General features: G+C 35.7%; 1 protein-coding gene across 3 annotated transcripts in view; it reads right to left on the reverse strand.

The window, feature by feature from the left end:
- LOC150097192 (uncharacterized) overlaps positions 1–15857 on the reverse strand; it is a 336086-nt gene that overhangs the window by 146887 nt on the left and 173342 nt on the right. For all 3 annotated transcript variants that reach the window (XM_090406866.1, XM_090406865.1, XM_090406864.1), the window contains exon 4: positions 9358–9509. In XM_090406866.1, coding sequence (XP_090262992.1) covers positions 9358–9509 — 152 coding nt within the window. The remainder of the gene's footprint in view (positions 1–9357; positions 9510–15857) is intronic.

The following is a 15857-nucleotide window of genomic DNA, read 5'->3' on the forward strand; positions in this document are numbered from 1 at the left end:
TTGGTGGGATTGTACTCGATAGGGAGGTAAGTAGACCGATCTAACAATACAGCTTTCAGTTTACCTGTGTAATCCTTTTGGTTAAGCAATACTGTGGCGTTCCCTTTATCAGCTTTGGTGATTATTATTTTCTTGTTTTACTTTAATTCTAGTAGAGATTTAATTTCTTTACTGGACATGTTGGCTTTTGGTGGTTTAGCTATGGTCAGAACACAAGCCACATTCAGTCTAATATCGTTGGCGACGTGGTTTGGAAGGTGTCGTATCCCGCATTCATTTCATATCATAATATCTTCAGCAGGTATTCTTCTGGGTGCAATGGTGAAGTTTTGGCCACATACGAGGGCGTCAAGTGCTTCAGGTTTCACACTAAATGACAAAAGGTTGACTACCATTTCAGTAGGAAGTTGTGGTTCGAGATCGAGCTCTTTTTTAAATTCTTTCTCCGCTGTAGTGCACGAGATGTTGTATAAAATGGACCAAATTTTGGTGCTTGAAAGGTCATCTTTGAGTGCCTGGATAGCTAAGTTAGCATTATTCAGGAAACGGCGAGTCGTGGCGATTTGTTCTCTGAGCAAGGCTTGGATGGAGTGGTTATAAATACGAAGAATGGTGCTTGAATTTGACACAGTTAGGAATTACCTGGTTATCCTGGCAGCATTTTAGGAAGGCGAGACGATTCAGTTGTCTTGATAGCTTTAACTTCATTTTACCATAATGGCGTGCTTTACGTGCGATATCATCTCCGTGGATTATCGTAATTCTTGTGGAAAGGCTTAGATGTTGGTTATGCATTTTTTACTAAAAAATGGGTTTCAGAGAAATGGGGAGACAGTTGAAAAGATACAGCAGTAAGTTATGAAAATAACTGGCCTTGTGCATGGAATTGTGCATATGTGGACAGAAATGATGGAATGTGGTCTTCAAAGTTTAAGGAATAGACAAGTTTTTTGTTCTTTTTTCTTAATGATAATCCTATGCACAAGAGGTTGACCAACCAATGCTAGATTAGTATCGTGGATAGGCATGAAGGAAGTTGTTCACATTTAGTTTAAAGAACTGTTTTTCTTCTTTGTGGATTGCATTCCTTAGGAAACATAAGATGGGAGATTGTTCCAGCAGTAGAAGGAATGAACAAGGAGGAGAAATCTGTTCTGTGAGTTTGGAGCTGAACTGTGAAGGAGCATTGAGTAGATGCTGTACATGAGGAATTATTGCTCCCAGTTCAGTTAAACATTAATGGAAGTATCTGTAGAAGATACGAGCTGCAGGAAATAAACACCTGTGTGAGAGTGAGTGGAGTGAATTGTGAAATACGAGTCATTAATCAACCTAATCGCTCTCTTTTGTACTGAGCCAAGTATTTTAGGGACACCATCCCCAAATAGAATTCTTAACCATGTGGAAAGGCTTATGTGTTCGTCACACATGTTGATTGGATTTTAACGGTATAGATGTGAACACAGATTGATAAGAAAATAACTATTTATTGACTTAATTGCTAATATTTCACTGGTATTCTATCCAGCATCTTCAGAGCACACAAACAAAGTTTGTTACAGTAGCGAGACAACTGCATTCTGGTGTAATAGTGGGGCTAGTATGAGTAATTGCAGCGTGCAACACAAAGACTAAAGTCCTAATTAGATGGCATCTAAGTTGAAAAAAAAAGGGGGGGGGGGGAGCAGGTCCGAAGCATGGTCTGCCAGACCCGACTTGCCATAGCGAAAGTGCTGTATATATATATATTTTTGTGTTCACTGAGGCAGATGTCCAAGGTTCTTCCTGTCTGTCCATAGTAGACTCGATGACATGAACAGGGCACTTCACAGACTCCTGAATGTGATAAAGGAGAGAATCTGTCCTTAGGTGAACGGATGAGAGTTGCCAATTTCACATAAGGTTTAAATACGGTGCATAGTTGGTGTTTGTTAAGCACTCTAGATATCTTACTAATACCTGCTTACTTATATCTTACTTATTAATACTGGAGGGCAAAGTCTGACTGTCACCTCCTCATAGTTCCCTCTGGATGATCTAACAACAGCAGCATTTCTTCTTTTTTCCCATCACGGAGACAAATTTCAGTGATTATACTTATGCTACCGTGTATGGGGCAGCCAATGTGACTTGATTTGGAAATGATGTCAGAGTTGAAAAATGAGCAAATCATTCCACCCATTACAAGAAATATTAATATCATCCAATGTAATTTAAATGGTATCGTTACCCCAGCAAGCAAAGAAAAACTAAATGAACTATTAGTACTAGCTGACAAACATGATGCTGATATTATCTGCATCCAGGAAACCAAACTTCGACAAACCAACAGACTAAACATTAAAAACTATGAAATCATAAGACAAGATAGGCCTACAGACCAAAATGAAGGAGGGCTTCTGACAATAATCCAAAACTTGTCAGGAACCAAGTAAAAAGCCATTAAACATATTCAATTGTTATCATCCTCCTGACAAATCTGGACCAAATCTTTCCAACCTATCCCATCTCATTGAAGACAACTCCATTATCTTAGGAGACATGAATAGCAAACACCTGTTATTGGGTTCTGAGGAAATAAACCCAAGAGGAGAAAACCTGAGTAATTTCTCAGATGAAACAAAGACTAATAACTCTCAACAGTGGAGAACCTACTTATCTGTTTCATGCTTATGGCACAAAAGATGCCCTAGATATCACTGCAGTGTCTCCTGATCTTCATGACAAAGCTATTTGGTCTGTTTTGGAACCAGTAGGAAGCAATTATACTCCAATATTAATCAATCTGAACCCAAAAATGACTAGACCCACCCAAAAAAGAAATATCATTGGAACTTCCAGAAGGCAAATTGGGAGAAATACAAGGATGAAGTAAGTAAAATGCTGAAAGATCACACATACCATGATGACTTAGACAAAGACTATATAACCTGGAAGAATACTATCCTAAATGCAGCAAAGAAAAGTATCCCAAAGGGCTACAGGAGAAAAGTTATTTCAAACTACACAAAGGTTCACCAGGAACTTGCCAGTAAAATAACTAAACAAAATGAGTTATTTAATATCTTAAAAATTGAAAGCTCTCCAGAAACCAGGATTGAGTACAACAAGATAAATGCTGAAATTAAACAAAAATATAATATATTACAAAGAACTAGGTGGCAAGAATCTTGCCACAACTTAAATCCAAACACTTCAGATACCAAACTTTGGAAAATGACTGCTAATTTACAAAGAGAACTACCAAAGGCAAGTGAGACTAACATGCTAAAATGCTGCAAACTCCCAAATATCAAAACAAACTATTCTGGGATCCATTTACAATCTCTGAATTGGGAGATGCCTTGGAGAGACTAGATATAAATAAATCATGTGGACCAGATAACATACAAGGAATTATAATCAAACATCTTCCTTCCCTAGCCCTAGATTGGCTACTTCGCCTATACAACAATAGCCTAAAACAAAGAAAAGTTCCGAAAGACTGGAAGACAGCCAAAATCATACCAATCTTAAAGCCTAACAAACTGCAAAACCAACCAGGAAGTTATAGACCAATTTCACTGATTTCAATTCCAGGCAAATTAATGGAAAAAATGATACTCCAACGTTTGAATTACTATCTAAACAAAAATAGTATAATACCATATTTTCAGGCTGCCTTTAGAAGAAATCACTCAACAACTGATCAACTTTTCTACTTAACCCAGACAATTCAAGATAACTTCCAGACCAAACCTACCAAATCCACCATTGCAGCTTTTATAGATTTTAGCAATGCCTTTGACAAGGTGTGGAGGCAGAAACTCTTTTCCAAACTTTGTCATATTGGAATAGAAGGGAAAGTTCTTAACTGGATCTCTGACTTTCTAAGAAATAGAACAATTCGAGTTAGAATAAATGATATCTTTTCCAAGAAAGTGAAAATAAGACAGAGACTCCCTCAAGGTAGCATTTTGAGCCCACTCCTTTTTTTCATCTACTTGAATGACTTAGATAAAAATATAAATAAAGAAACAAAGATAGCTGTTTGCTGATGATTTGGTCCTATTCTCAGCTCACAACAACCAAAAAAAAACAGCAGAAGGTCACTTAAACAAAGCCAATGAAAGTTTAGCTACATAATGTGAAAACCAAAAAAATCAAAATTAACCCTACTAAATCAGAAATCTGTGTTTTTACTATTAACAACTACCTCAGAAAGTGGAGACCAAAGATTAAACTAAACAGTCAACTAATTACATTTAACAAAAACCGCAAATACCTTGGAGTTACTCTGGATCCATCACTAAGCTTCAATAAACATATCAACAATGTTGCAGTCAGAGCAAAAAGAAGACTAAATATCATGAAAAGTATCTCAAGTAAAGAGTAGGAGCCGATGCTAAAACCTTAAAAGTCACATAATACCTCTATTATCCATCCCATGATGGAATATGCTTCGCCAATCTGAATGCAAACATCACAAACCAGTTTAGACAAGCGTATAAAAATTCAGAAAAATGCAGCTAAAATCATATGTGGACTAAGGAATACAACTCTGGAGAAATAGCAGAATTCAAATCCAACCTTGTTTCTTTAAAAATTAGGTGGCAAGAAAATCTTACCAAATTTGCTGAAAAAAGAGCCAACCTTGCACATCATAGAACAAGTGAACATTTTATAAACTGGAAACCAACAAGCAGAATAAAGAAAAAATCAACAATGCATGAAATCAAAGAAAATAAAATTCCCTTGGATTGTCCATATAAAATAGCCAACTACCCAGCATTTCCTCCAAATCAAGACAGGAAAAATATAGTTATCTAGTTATCAACCCTGAAATGGGGAAACATAAGAAAAAAAGCCTAGAAAACCATGAAATCTTGAGATCATTACCCCTTTCAAAAATAATGGAATATGGACTTGACTCAAAGATCTACACAGATAGCTCCAAAAATCCAAATAGCAATTCTGGGAGTGGTGTACTGATCTATGGCTCTCATAATATAGAACTAAAAACAACTAACAGTATTGGATGCAACTCATACCATGCAGAATTAATAGCAATTAACACAGCACTGCAATGAAAAGCCAAACGGCTATTTTTTTCTGGCGAGGTTGATAAGTTAAGGGGATAAAAATCCCTTACTGTTTTTCAGCCAGTAAGCGAAACTAAGATCGAAAACTACGATCTGTAACGTTTCATGCCAATGAACTGTCAGCGTATCCAAGCGTAAGTGACCACTTGGTAGTGCCACACCACGGCAACTCGTTGCAAAGGTGGAGCAAGATCCCTCACTGTTCTTGATATTTTCTCATAATGTAAAATACACAGCTCATTCGGGCAATCGTATAGCAAAAGTATGTAAGTTTTCTTCACTTAAACTCTGATATTCTAGGTCTAGCTACTCACTGATGAGACCTCAAAAAAGGTTGAAACCGGTCTGGGTAGTGACCTCTCCTCATAATGTTAAACAGTACCACATCCCTTAAGAGCTGTGTGTTTTACATTATGAGAAAATATCAAGAACAGCGAGGGATCTTGCTCCACCTTTGCAACGAGTTGCCGTGGTGTGGCACTACCAAGTGGTCACTTACGCTTGGATACGCTGACAGTTTGTCGGCATGAAACGTTACAGATTGTAGTTTTCGATCTTAGTTTCACTTACTGGCTGAAAAATAATAAGGGATTTTTATCCCCTTAACTTAACTTACAGCACTGCAATATTTGGACAAACAAAACCCAAAGGAGTTTATATTTTTCACAGATTCCTTAGCAGCCCTTCAAGCTATTAAGAACTGTTATACTAGCCATCAAGAAATACTTAGAGACATAGCAAAAAACATAAACTACATAGGGATTCCGAAATAATCTTCCAATGGATCCCATCCCATGTGGGATTAAAGGGAAACGAAACTGTAGATGAAGTAGCAAAAATGGCCACAACATCAAGTGATACCACAGACTTTGATCTTTTTAAAACCACCCCAAAAGAAAATGTAAAAAGATCAATTCTTCAGGACATGACTCACCACTGGTACTCAGCAGAAGACCCAGGAGCTACCATCAACTCCAAGTTTAATCGCAGTGCCACTAACATGATCTCTCGCCTCAAGACCAGCCACACAAGACCAATCAAGTTTAGCAATGGCATAAAAGTCTTCCCCACCTGCAAAATCTGTAACATCGAGGAAGCATCACCAATGCATTTGCTAAACTGTATGAATATTTCCAAATGTCAACTCTATAACAACCCAGAAAAGATGCTGTATAAAATACATGAACTTGACCTCTATGATCTGGTGTAATAATACCATCAGATAATAAAAAAAATTTGAAAAAAAACTTAATACCTGCTTTTTCTCCCTCATTTTTTTTTTTTTTCAACATAGATGGTGCCTAATTAGGACTTCAGTCTTTGTGTTGCAAGCTACAATTACTCATACTAGTCCCACTGTTACAGCGGACTGCGGTTATCTCGCTAATGTAACAAACTTTGTTTGTGTGCTCTGAAGATACTGGATAGAATACCAGTGAAATATTAGCAATTAAGTTAATAAATACTTATTTTCTTATCCATCTGTGTTCACATCTATACTGTTAAAATCCAATCAACCATCACCAGATGCAAGAACAGTATTCAATGGTTGAGCAGATCTATATTTGTATAGAGTTAATAGTGTTTCAGAAGTAAAGTAATGCCTTCAGTAAAAGGAAAGATGGCATAGAAGCAATAGTTGTAATGTGCATTCAGCAAAGAGGTTTGATGATAGAGTAATCCAAGAAGAAAGATCTCAATCTCTTGTTATGTGGGATGTAAGGCAGAACTGATTTTACTAGTATTCCAACTGATGAGATGATAAAATTATTATATGACAAGGAAATAATACTTATGTTAAGAAAAACTTATTATTTGTAGAAATGTCACCTAGGTTTCCTAGCCATTTTCAACACAGTTAAAAAGAGATAAACACAATAAAAAAAAAGTGCAAGTGCATGACAGTGTGTGTTATCAATTGCAGGAGGATAACTATCTCCAACTATTAGAATTCAGAGAATTTAAACAAAAGTGAAACAAGTTCTACACAAAAGTTATTTTCTTCTTGAAAGATTATATAAAGAAATTCATAAATTATTTTAATGGTATTGACAACACCAAATGAACTGTTTTATAAAATGTTTATTAACCATCTTTAATAAACTGGCTTATAGTTTGTTGAATTTCAAATCAGCATCTTCAGAGCACAAAGCAGCATGATATAGTTTATACATGACGTAAGAGTGAAACAATTTAAATTGTAATGAACAAAAGATCTAAAGTCCTCATTTGGTGCCCTCTTATACTTAAAAAAAGCTTTTTACAGCTATATAGGAGTTGATCTTAAGATAACAGTCTCCCAAATTTTTGGCAAATCAATGCAACCATACTTGTTCAGGTTAGAATTCTTCATAGCCATGGCTGACTAAAAATAATCTTTCTTATATGTAATGGCTTCTAAATAGCAAATTAGTTTTTTTCCATCTAATCCTGTGTGAAGCAGTGTCCAAAGCATGGTCTGCCAGTCCTAACTTGCTATAATAATGGTAGTGAATGTATTTTTGATTTTCTCCAAAGAGGGTGTTTATTTATTTATTTATTCGTATGATGATATAACGGCCATGAGGCCCTTTTTTATGGGGGGGGGAGTACAACACCATCTCAATCCCCCAAAAATTTTATTTGGGCTCGGGACCAGCATAGCTGATGAATCAGGCATATGGCTGGGTCTTAAGTATTCCTGACTGTAATCCATGTGTTCACTGGGCCAGTTTGGCTGCTTGCGGGACGAAAAACCCTGCTGTCAATGCCCAAGACTGGCTAACTTGGCTATGCCTCAGAAAGATCCTTAAGCTCCTCATGTCAGCGACGAGAATCGAACCCAGGACACTCCTTTCTCAGGCATATGGTTGCGAAGCGCATAACCATTTGATGGAGGCACCAATCAAATAAATTCACTTCACAGACATTTGGTACTTTGCCCCCACTTCTCTCTCTAACTGTCTCAATATATTTGATTCTTGTAATAGAAATGGTAGAATATATATATATATATATATATATATATATATATTTTTTTTTTTTTTTTGTGGTCGGGAGGGGGGGGTAATGCAAAAACTAGAATGGTGGATAAAGTACTATAAATTCAGTTACTAGTAGAATTAAAACAAACATTCATTAAGAAAATCAAAATAAACGTGTATCTTTTAATTATAAATAAGCTAGATAGATGGGCAAATGAATGGGGGAGTGTCGGTTTAATGCAGCAAAATGTAAGGTCTTGAGGTTTGGGAAACATCGACGGGATGCTGCATACTCTATGGGAGGAGTTATACTGGAGGAAGTAGGGGGAGACAAGAGATCTGGGATTGATGATTGATAGAAACCTGAAATTTAGGGGACATATTGCAAAGGTGGTGAAGGTAACACAGAGGATTGCTGCAATAATGTGAAGGACACTGACCTGCAGAGATAAAACAGTTATCAATCTGTTGTATAAGACCCTGATCAGACCACACTTGGACTACTGTATTCAGATTTGGTCCCCAGGATTTGAAGGGGATAAATTAACTGTGGAAAGGGTACAAAAGGCAGATAACAAAGATGGTTTCAGGACTGTACAAATAGTTATGAGGATCGGCTGAAGGAATGTGGACTGCAGAGTTTGGTGGATAGAAGAGAGGTGGTTACAGGGTTGACACTGGGGAGTTCTTTCACTTGGTTGAACAGTGGGAAGGAGTGATGACAGGAGGCCATCCCTGGAAGTACGAAAGGAAACTGTGAGCAAGAGGGTGAGGAGTGGTTTCTTTGCATGGAGGGTGGTTGAACCATGGAATGCATTGCCTGATGGAGTGGTGAGAGCAAGAACGGCCAATGAGTTCAAGGAGTGGTATGATAGACTTTGTGTTTCTTAGCGGGGGGGGGGGGGACCTCCCCTCGATGAGTCTTGATAGACTTTGTGTTTCTTAGGAAGGACCTCCCACGATGAGTCTTTTGACTCCATAGAGGCCTGAATAATAATAATAACCAATTGTAAATTGGTTTTATTATAACTTATTATAAAGTTATTATTATTAATAATAATGACCAATTGTAAATTTGATATTTAAATGCTGAACAAGTAATTTTTTTTTGTCTGTTCACATAATTCAGCTGTTTTGCAAAATATCCTAAAATACTGAAAATGTTTTTCTTCATAATAATAACAAGCCCATTCCCCATGAACACCATCAGACTACTGCTACTTTTGATAGTCCACTTGCTGATTAAAAAAGAAGGAAGGAGGGGGGTCTGAAAATTTTTTAAAACTATATCGAAAATATTAAACATGGCTTACCATTTACTTTCTTCTCGACTAGTTCCTTTAACAAAATGCACCTTTTCGGGTGCAGTGATTGCGACAGCAAACTGATTTCCTGTTACATCTTCAGCATCAGATACCTCAAGGACTTTGTTCATATCAATAACAGCTTGAGGTACTGTGTCCGGCTAATGAAAATAACAAAAGATGAACTGCTTCCCTCTATTTTATATAACATAGCCATAATAATAAATATTAATAATTATCAATGAAAAAAAGAGTCTAAAAGTCTTCAATTTGGCAATGAATCTTATTAAAATGAATTCACATTCTCCATTTTAAATAAGGGTCATTAAATCAAATTAGGTTATTAAATTTTATAACAAGGTTCATTATAAATCCTTATCATTTTACTAAGTGGACAAAGCAACTTTTGCACAATAAAATTAAGTTTGAAAGGTGATGAAAAGTGCATGGAGCATAAGTTGCTCTGATATTAATAATGTTTTAAAAGAATGTAATCTGACCAATGATCAGCATATTTACCTTTTATTAATTAACGCCTTCAATTAAAGATTTTCAGCTGTTTTGAATGTTCTCATTAGAAATCAACAACTACACAGTTGTTTATGTTTGAAAGTTATGTATTTGTAAAAGAAATGCAAAAGGCTTCACTTGGCAGTGAACCATATTAAAAGAGATAAGAAGTATTCGTTATTAGTTGACACTAAGTAGACAATTCACTTGTGCATTGAAATTTTTAAAGTTTCAAAGGTGAGAAATGGAATTACATTAAACTTCATGCCTAGTCTCTGATGAGAACTGCATATACACTTTAGTATATTGCCAACCTGCTTGGTTTGCTGGTCTGCATGCTGTGTAATTTGTATTCATATACTTTTAATAAATTTTAGTGTTTGGCATGTGCTATAGTAGAGTACAACTGTGACTGGAAAAAGGAACAGAAGTGAAAAAAGAAAACCCATGCATACACATTAAAATTGATCTAGAGATGAAAACAAAAATATGAAGAAACATGAAGACAGACAAAGCTTAACAGCCATAGTATGTGATCTTGGTCTCACATCAACAGTGAATACAATTTATTATCTGAATTTCACTTATTGTCTGCCACAATACCTAAATCTGTTGCTGCCTCTTGCATCTCTTGTAGTACAGTCCAGTCAACATAATATGCCAGTTCCTGCAAGTTACTCAAACCAAATTTACTTATATTTTATATAATACATACTCTAATACAGTAACTGGCAATACATCTCCACATGAGATAGTCTTCAAATTATAGTAGTAGAGCAGACCAAAGCAAAAAGGGGAAAGTTCACATGCCTCTACATAGCTATTCCTTTATCTGAAACCTGAAGCTCAAGAAAGCAATAAATATGATAAATACAGAAAGCAAGAAGCCTTTATGATTCTGAACACATGAAAAAAAAAGAAAAAAAAGAGTAACAGAAAGATTAAAGCAAATAACAGAAACAGTAGAGCATATGCATGTAAAGTAGACATTCTAATAATAATGCCAGAATGCCTGAGGAGAAGAAAGATGTTATGGAGGAAATTTAAAAAAATAGGATATCCCCCCCCACCTCCCTCCAGTGGCATGAGGGATATAAGGCACAGGCTAGGAAGGTGACAAAAGTAGTGAATGAGATTGCCGGCCTGGTTGGCTGAGTGGTTAGTATATCTGCTCTCCAGCCAAAAGGCTGTGGGTTCGAATCCCGCTGTGGGCAGTGGCGCACTCAGGATTTAATCTAGGAGGGGGCCGAGTACTCATGATTTAATCTGGAAGGGGGGAAGAGTTGAGTAGACGATTTGAAAATACACATTACGCATTGTATACGACCTATGACTGAGCATCTGCAGTGATTGCCAATACATGATACTCGTGATCTCTGGCCCGGCTCGGGCAAACCAAAGTATCGCCCGAGCACTACTTTGTTCGCCTTGCATTCACAATGGCCACGATTCCCAGGAGCTATAGGGTATTCCTACCTTATGTGACCGCTAATTCATAAGTAGTATAGAAATAGAAAACATGACACAACATAAATAAATTACAAAAAAAAAGAATTTTAATTAGGAAAAGATTTTTTGAGGGAGCCAGGACTCCTTGGCTCCCCCCAAACATCCATGCCCACAGCCATTGGCACACCCAAGGAGGGGTGTGCCAATGGCTGTGGGCATGGATGTTTGCGATTGTCTGTGAAAGTACTAGTCAGTGGTAGATGGCGTTGGTGTTAGATGATGAAGGTTGGTGGAGTAGTGAGACGAAGAGTTGTAGAGTAGATGCCCTCCCTCGATGAGTCTTTGGACTCCCTGGAGGTGTGATGTAATAATAATAAAAAAAAAAAAAAAGATATTGTCATATGAAAGGAAACTGACCGAGAAAGCAAAATAAAATCTAGAGAATTGTACAGTTATGTAGCTAATTAAAGAAGGGCAAGAATGTAGGACTGACTTTAGTTGTTGGAGATGGCACATGAGTCACATCTGCTTAAGTTACAGGGGAAAATGTATATTGAGTATTTTGTTAGTGTATTTCAAGTTGGGATGGGGATTGGAAACAGTACTGAACAACAGTGGGAAAGAGACACCAGCAGTACAGGAAATTTTTTTTAATTTTAAGTAGCTTGGAAAGGCTATGGGACTAGATCAGACATTACCACATATATTAAGGAGATGAAACTGCTCCTGTGTTGTTGAGCAACTAAGTCCCATAAGAGTGAAAGGATAGAAAAACAGTGCTACTGCATAAAGAAGAATCCAAGTTAGCAGTGTCAAAGAACAGGCCAGTTTGTATATCAGATGTGGCAGGAAAACTGCAGAGAAAGCTTTGATGTGCATGTTACAAGAGAATTTGAATAGTTTGGTACTTTGGGAAGATAAAATGGAATGATTTTGTTGGAGGCACTTTGCTTCAGGAGGTGGAGGAAGCAAGATATCCTAAAACCATTGGTTTGGTAGACAGGGAACTGAAGTTTAGGAAATATTGCAAAATATCATAAAGGTTACCCATGTGATTGAGACATATACAAGTTGGTGAGAAGAACCTATCAAGAAATAGGAAATAGTGCATAGGAAGGATGGAAAGAAGTGGAAAGCAGATTTTTTTTTTTTTTTTTTTTTACATGGTAAGTGGTGAAAGTATAGAGTGCACTGCCATAGTAAAGTGCTGAGTGCTCCAAAGCTAAATGTTTTCAAGGCAAGAGTTTGGCTTTCTGCAACGAGTCTTCTGATTCAGTAGTGGCCAAGAAATAATATACTATCTGTTTCACTTGTTCACTTGCAATGAATTATGCAAATATTATATAGTATAACTATAATCAACAAGATTGGAATTTTCTATGGCACACTTAACATGTATACATAATTACATCTTTACTTTTTGTATGCTTGACAGTGACAAGAGAGAACATTTTTCATGTACCTCTTCATAGATTCTCATGAGTTTTTTTAAAGACTTTTCAAAAAATATTATGGGGGATAGAAAACACAATATGCAAGGAATACACTGTATAATATGATAGATGTATGTAGATTAACAGTAGTCCAAAATGTAGCAAGCACACTTGCTACATTTTACTAAGCATTTTTTACAACACACCAATTATATTAATGTTTTTAATATAAAGATTGCCTGATATATTAATTGCCAGTGTGTAAAAGATCATTCATTTTATAAATTCATCTTTACTATAGCTTCAAAATATCGTTTCATGTTGATGTGAATATGTAAATACTAATATGTTAATGAACTCTATATTTCAGATCATTACCCTGTAACAAGTAGAATCAAGTATTGCCTTAGAGCAGGGGTTCTCAACCTTTTCCAGTGGTGTACCACTATATTTAATTCAAGATATTAGATGTACCAGTAAGGCTCACATACCTCCAATAGTATGCATACCATAGGTTCAGAATCCCTGCCTTAGAGGATTTAGCAACCTGTTACTTACCTGTCCTGTTAAGGTCTATAGTGATTAACCAAAAGAAAAGAGATAATAACAATTAGAGAACAATATTTAGAAAATGCTATTACTAAATGTTACAACTGTAAACTGTTATTTGCTTTTTATTTTTTGGAACACGAAAAATTGTGCAAATTGTGAAATCATACATTAAATCAACTCTGCTGAAATGAGTAATAACATAATTTCTTCAAAAATTAAAAACAAAATTGAAGTTGATATTATATGTAATGTGCAAATTGAAAGAGTATAAACTGTAGTTGAAAACTACCATAACATAATTGTGACACACACAAGCATATAAATTTATGCTTGTGTGTGTATTTTGGGATTTTATTTGATTTGGATTTTAAATGTAAAAAAAAAAACGTAATTATTTTTATTAACTGAATGTTAATCCTGGGCCACAAAATTGTTTAAATCACTGGATCTAAACACATTAAAATATAAAGGTGAAATAACGTTAGATGTTTTTAAATCCAAATTCAATATTAACTATATAGTATTAAAATTGTAGATATGATAATAAACAGTAAAGATAAACAAGTAAAGCATTATTAGGTAAAGATAAACAAGTAAAGCATTATTAGGTAAAGATAAACAAGTAAAGCATTATTAGTAAAGATAAACAAGTAAAGCATTATTAGTAAAGATAAACAAGAAGTATAAATATCATAAATGAATAATATTCAATTTTTTTGTGATCATTAACATGTACAAAATTGGATTCAGACTCATCAAGTCTGAATCCAATAACACATTAAATAACACAATGAATTCAAATCCAGGCACTTGAGCACAAAAAATCCTACTCATAACTACCATTTCATATAAAACTGATACTGTTTTAGTTACCTGCATCTGCACTTATTCTAATGTTTCATGATTATTTCAACTCTCAAACTGCCAGAAGAAAAGTTCAGATGTTATTATCTGACCAAGATCTTACACAATGAGGAAATTACTTCCTCATCCATATTCAAAGATAAAGGAGGAAAACTGTCTGCAGTGATAAACAAGAATTTCATCAAAATGTAAATGTAACCAAATAAATGAGGATATATATTCTACTCTTCTTTTAATACAGAGAACCTCTTCTTTAAGTCTTCTTTCTCTTTCTACTTTCTTTCCAATCCCTGGTCATTTTATAATTCTGTTATTAGACATTCATCCAATTTGTTTCTTGCACTCTGCTTCTTATAGTGCTGTCCATTCTTTTATTAAGTTCAGATTCACATTGCCTCCAAGTAACTTTGTTCTTTGTGGGAAGTTTTCAGTATTGAGACCACATTATGATGTAAATAAAAGTTTATCAATTATTATTATTATTATTATTATTTGACACCTCCAGGGAGTCCAAAGACTCATCGAGGGAGAGTGTGCCAACAGCATCGAACGATTGATCCCCTTCCAACTACTAACCGCGCTCAAACTTGCTTAACTGAGCCATTAGTAGCAGAGGCTCTACCAATCGACCAACCTTTGCTGGCTTAACTTCCCAGTGTCAACCCTGTAACCACCTCTCAATAGTTTACAAGTCTCAATCAAAATAAGCAATTAAAACCCAACAAGTTTCGTAAGTTGTAAGACTTGCTCCATCAGGGGTCATGGTACAGATTATTTTGTACAAGCTATTATGTGTAACAGATTAATTATACATCTAATATATATAATGAATTGTTAATAGGCTTCTGTACCATGACCCCTGATGGAGCAAGTCTTACAACTTACGAAACTTGTTGGGTTTTAATTGCTTATTTTGATTGAGACTTGTAAACTATTGAGAGGTGGTTACAGGGTTGACATTGGGAAGTTCTTTCACTTGGTTGAACAGTGGGAAGGTGTGATGACAAGAGACCATCCCTGGAAGTTATGAAAGGAAACTGTGAGCAAGAGGGTGAGGAGTGGTTTCTTTGCATGAACAGAGTGGTGAGAGTGAGAACGGTCAATGAGTGGTAAGATAGACTTTGTGTTTCCTAGGAAGGACCTCCTGCAATGAATCTTTTGACCCCATGGAGGCCTGAATAATAATAATTATTATTATTAAACTCTTTATTTACATCATAACGTGGTCTCAATACCGAAAACTTCCCACAGAACTGCTAAACCACAGAAACTTACGTTTGCAACTTCGTTTTTTATTTTTTCTACCCTAGTTTTAAAATGCTTGTATGGCATTCATCTAACATGACTATATCATCTGTAAGATTTTTTTGCGGTATTTGATCTTGTTTCTACTGAATATGTTATAATTGATATTATGACTAACTTATATAACTGAACATGAGTTTCAGGAAATTTTTTTTTCCTTTATTAAATATCATGATATCATTGTTGCTTTTAATGTATAATTGCTTTTTTATGTATAGTACTTGTTGTCTTACTCCCCCCTCCACCATTCTCTGGTTGAGAGCTCAATGCAATACTAAGTACTCAAATGCTATCATTCTGCTGGTTCTGAAGCGATTTGATTGTCATGCATTTTGCTTTTCATAATGATATGTGTTCATCAAATGCTTTTCTATTTCTTTAGAGCATTTATACAGC

This window comes from Typopeltis vanoorti, chromosome 17, assembly GCF_054136105.1.
Source record: "Typopeltis vanoorti isolate ZY-2024b chromosome 17, IOZ_Tvanoo_1.0, whole genome shotgun sequence".
NCBI lineage: Eukaryota > Metazoa > Arthropoda > Arachnida > Uropygi > Thelyphonidae > Typopeltis > Typopeltis vanoorti.